At 16.2% G+C, this 2,500-nt stretch overlaps 1 protein-coding gene across 1 annotated transcript in view; it reads left to right on the forward strand.

The window, feature by feature from the left end:
* Positions 1–2,500, forward strand: part of LOC119576734 (methionine synthase-like) — a 12,601-nt gene that overhangs the window by 2,622 nt on the left and 7,479 nt on the right. The window contains exons 6-8 of the mRNA XM_037924378.1: positions 1,498–1,611; positions 1,758–1,882; positions 2,170–2,283. Of these exons, the coding sequence (XP_037780306.1) occupies positions 1,498–1,611; positions 1,758–1,882; positions 2,170–2,283 (353 nt within the window). The remainder of the gene's footprint in view (positions 1–1,497; positions 1,612–1,757; positions 1,883–2,169; positions 2,284–2,500) is intronic.

The following is a 2,500-nucleotide window of genomic DNA, read 5'->3' on the forward strand; positions in this document are numbered from 1 at the left end:
ATATATATATATATATAATATATTAATTATATATAATATATATATATATAAATTATAATATATATATATAAGATAAAATATTTTATATAAATATTTATATAATATATATATAATATAATATTAATAATATAATAAAAAAAATATTAAATATAAATATATAATAAATATATAAAATATATATATATATTATATATATATATAATAATAATATATATATAAATAAAGATATATAATATATATATATATAAATATATATATAAATAAATAAAAATATAGTAATAAATAGAATAAATATAAAAAATATATTATATAAAAATAATATATATAAAAAATATATAAGATAAGAATAGAAATATATATATAAGATATAAATTATATACTATAAATAATATTAATATAAATATAATAATATATATATAGATAAAAAAAAAAGAAAATAATATTAAAATATAAAATATATAATATATAAAAAAAATATAAAATAAAAAAATAAGTATATAAAATATAAATATAAAAAATATATAAAATATAATATTAATAAATATATATATTATATAATAATTTATATAAATATATTAATATATAAAATATTATATTAAAATAATATAAATAAAAATATATATATAAATATAATAATAAATAATTAAAAAAAAAAAAAAAAAAAAAAAAAAAAAAAAAAAAAAAAAAAAAAAAAAAAAAAAAAAAAAAAAAAAAAAAAAAAAAAAAAAAAAAAAAAAAAAAAAAAAAAAAAAAAAAAAAAAAAAAATTTTTTTTTTTTTTTTTTTTTTTTTTTTTTTTTTTTTTTTTTTTTTTTTTTTTTTTTTTTTTTTTTTTTTTTTTTTTTTTTTTTTTTTTTTTTTTTTTTTTTTTTTTATATATTTTATATATATATATATATATATATAATATATATATATACTCTAATATAAATATATATATATAATAATATAAATATATATATACTTATATATATATTATATATTATATATCATATAATATATATATAATATATAATATATATATATATATATATATATCTATATATATTTTATATATATATATTAATATAAATTATTTAATATTATATATATATATAATATATATCTATATATTATTATATATATATATATATATAACTATATACTATCATATTATATATATATATGCCTATCTATCTCTCATTATATCATATATTATCATATCTATATATATATTATAATATATATATATATATTATTTTATGTATATATTATATTTATATATAAATATATATATATATATATATATATATATATATAATACATAATACATATACATAACATAACATATACATATACTATATATACATATATATATATATATATATATATATATATATATATATTATATATATATATATATATATATATACACATATTTAGAGTTGCAGCTCTTTCTGTCAACAAGTTTCATTCTCTAATTTGCAATTCAATTGCTCACTTTGTTGCCAAATTAGAGGCATGCTTTTCCCAGAATATAAAGAATATGGGCCCAAGCCCCTAGTGCTCTTTCTGTTTACAAATAATTTGAACTTTGCTCACTTTGTTGACAAATTAATGGCCTGCATCCTCAGTGAAATATGCCCTTGCACTTTTTTTCCTTATTAAATATGTCCTTCTACATTATTTATTATTGTACTTGATTTGTTAAAGTTTCTGATAAACAAGGGAAGCAAAATGTTTATTTTGCTGTATATGGAACTTAATTATTTTGGCAATCCTATGGACCTCAATTTTTATCTTATATTTTAGGTGAAAGGTGCAATGTTGCAGGTTCCAGGAAGTTCTGCAGACTGATTAAGAATAACCAATATGAAGAAGCACTTGCAATTGCTAAAGCACAGGTATGCACTATTTAATTTCCCTTAACCTTAGGATGAATGGCTGCGATGAGAATGTTTTGTAGCTCAGTAGAGACGCTGATTTCAAAATCAGTATTAATTAGATGTGCAGCATCTACTTGATTCAACTGGCTGCAGATAATGTCTAGAAGCTATTGTAACTATCTAGAAAAAAAAATGATATATAAGTAAAATAATGATAATGCATGATTACATTCTTTACATCTCATTTCACAGCAAGCATTAAAGATGACATACTTGATGCACAATATTTTTTAATTTGGTTACAGGTCGAAAATGGTGCCCAGGTGTTGGACATCAACATGGATGAAGGTTTGTTAGACGGCAAAGCTGCCATGTCTCGCTTCCTTAACCTTATTGCCACAGAGCCTGACATCTGTAAGGTTAGTTTTTATATTGCAGTTTATTTATCACTGTTAAATTGCTGAATTATCAATGCAGAATTACTGAATTAAGTTTGGTGATTAATTTCCCCTGCTTTTTAATATAAGTGGCTTTTATGTTAGATCATGGCTGTTTTACATTTTTGGTTCTTACAAAATGTTTAACTTTGTGTGTTTATGACCTTATTAGTAAATACAATTAAACATTCTCGGATCC

This window comes from Penaeus monodon, chromosome 9, assembly GCF_015228065.2.
Source record: "Penaeus monodon isolate SGIC_2016 chromosome 9, NSTDA_Pmon_1, whole genome shotgun sequence".
Taxonomy (NCBI): Eukaryota; Metazoa; Arthropoda; class Malacostraca; order Decapoda; family Penaeidae; genus Penaeus; species Penaeus monodon.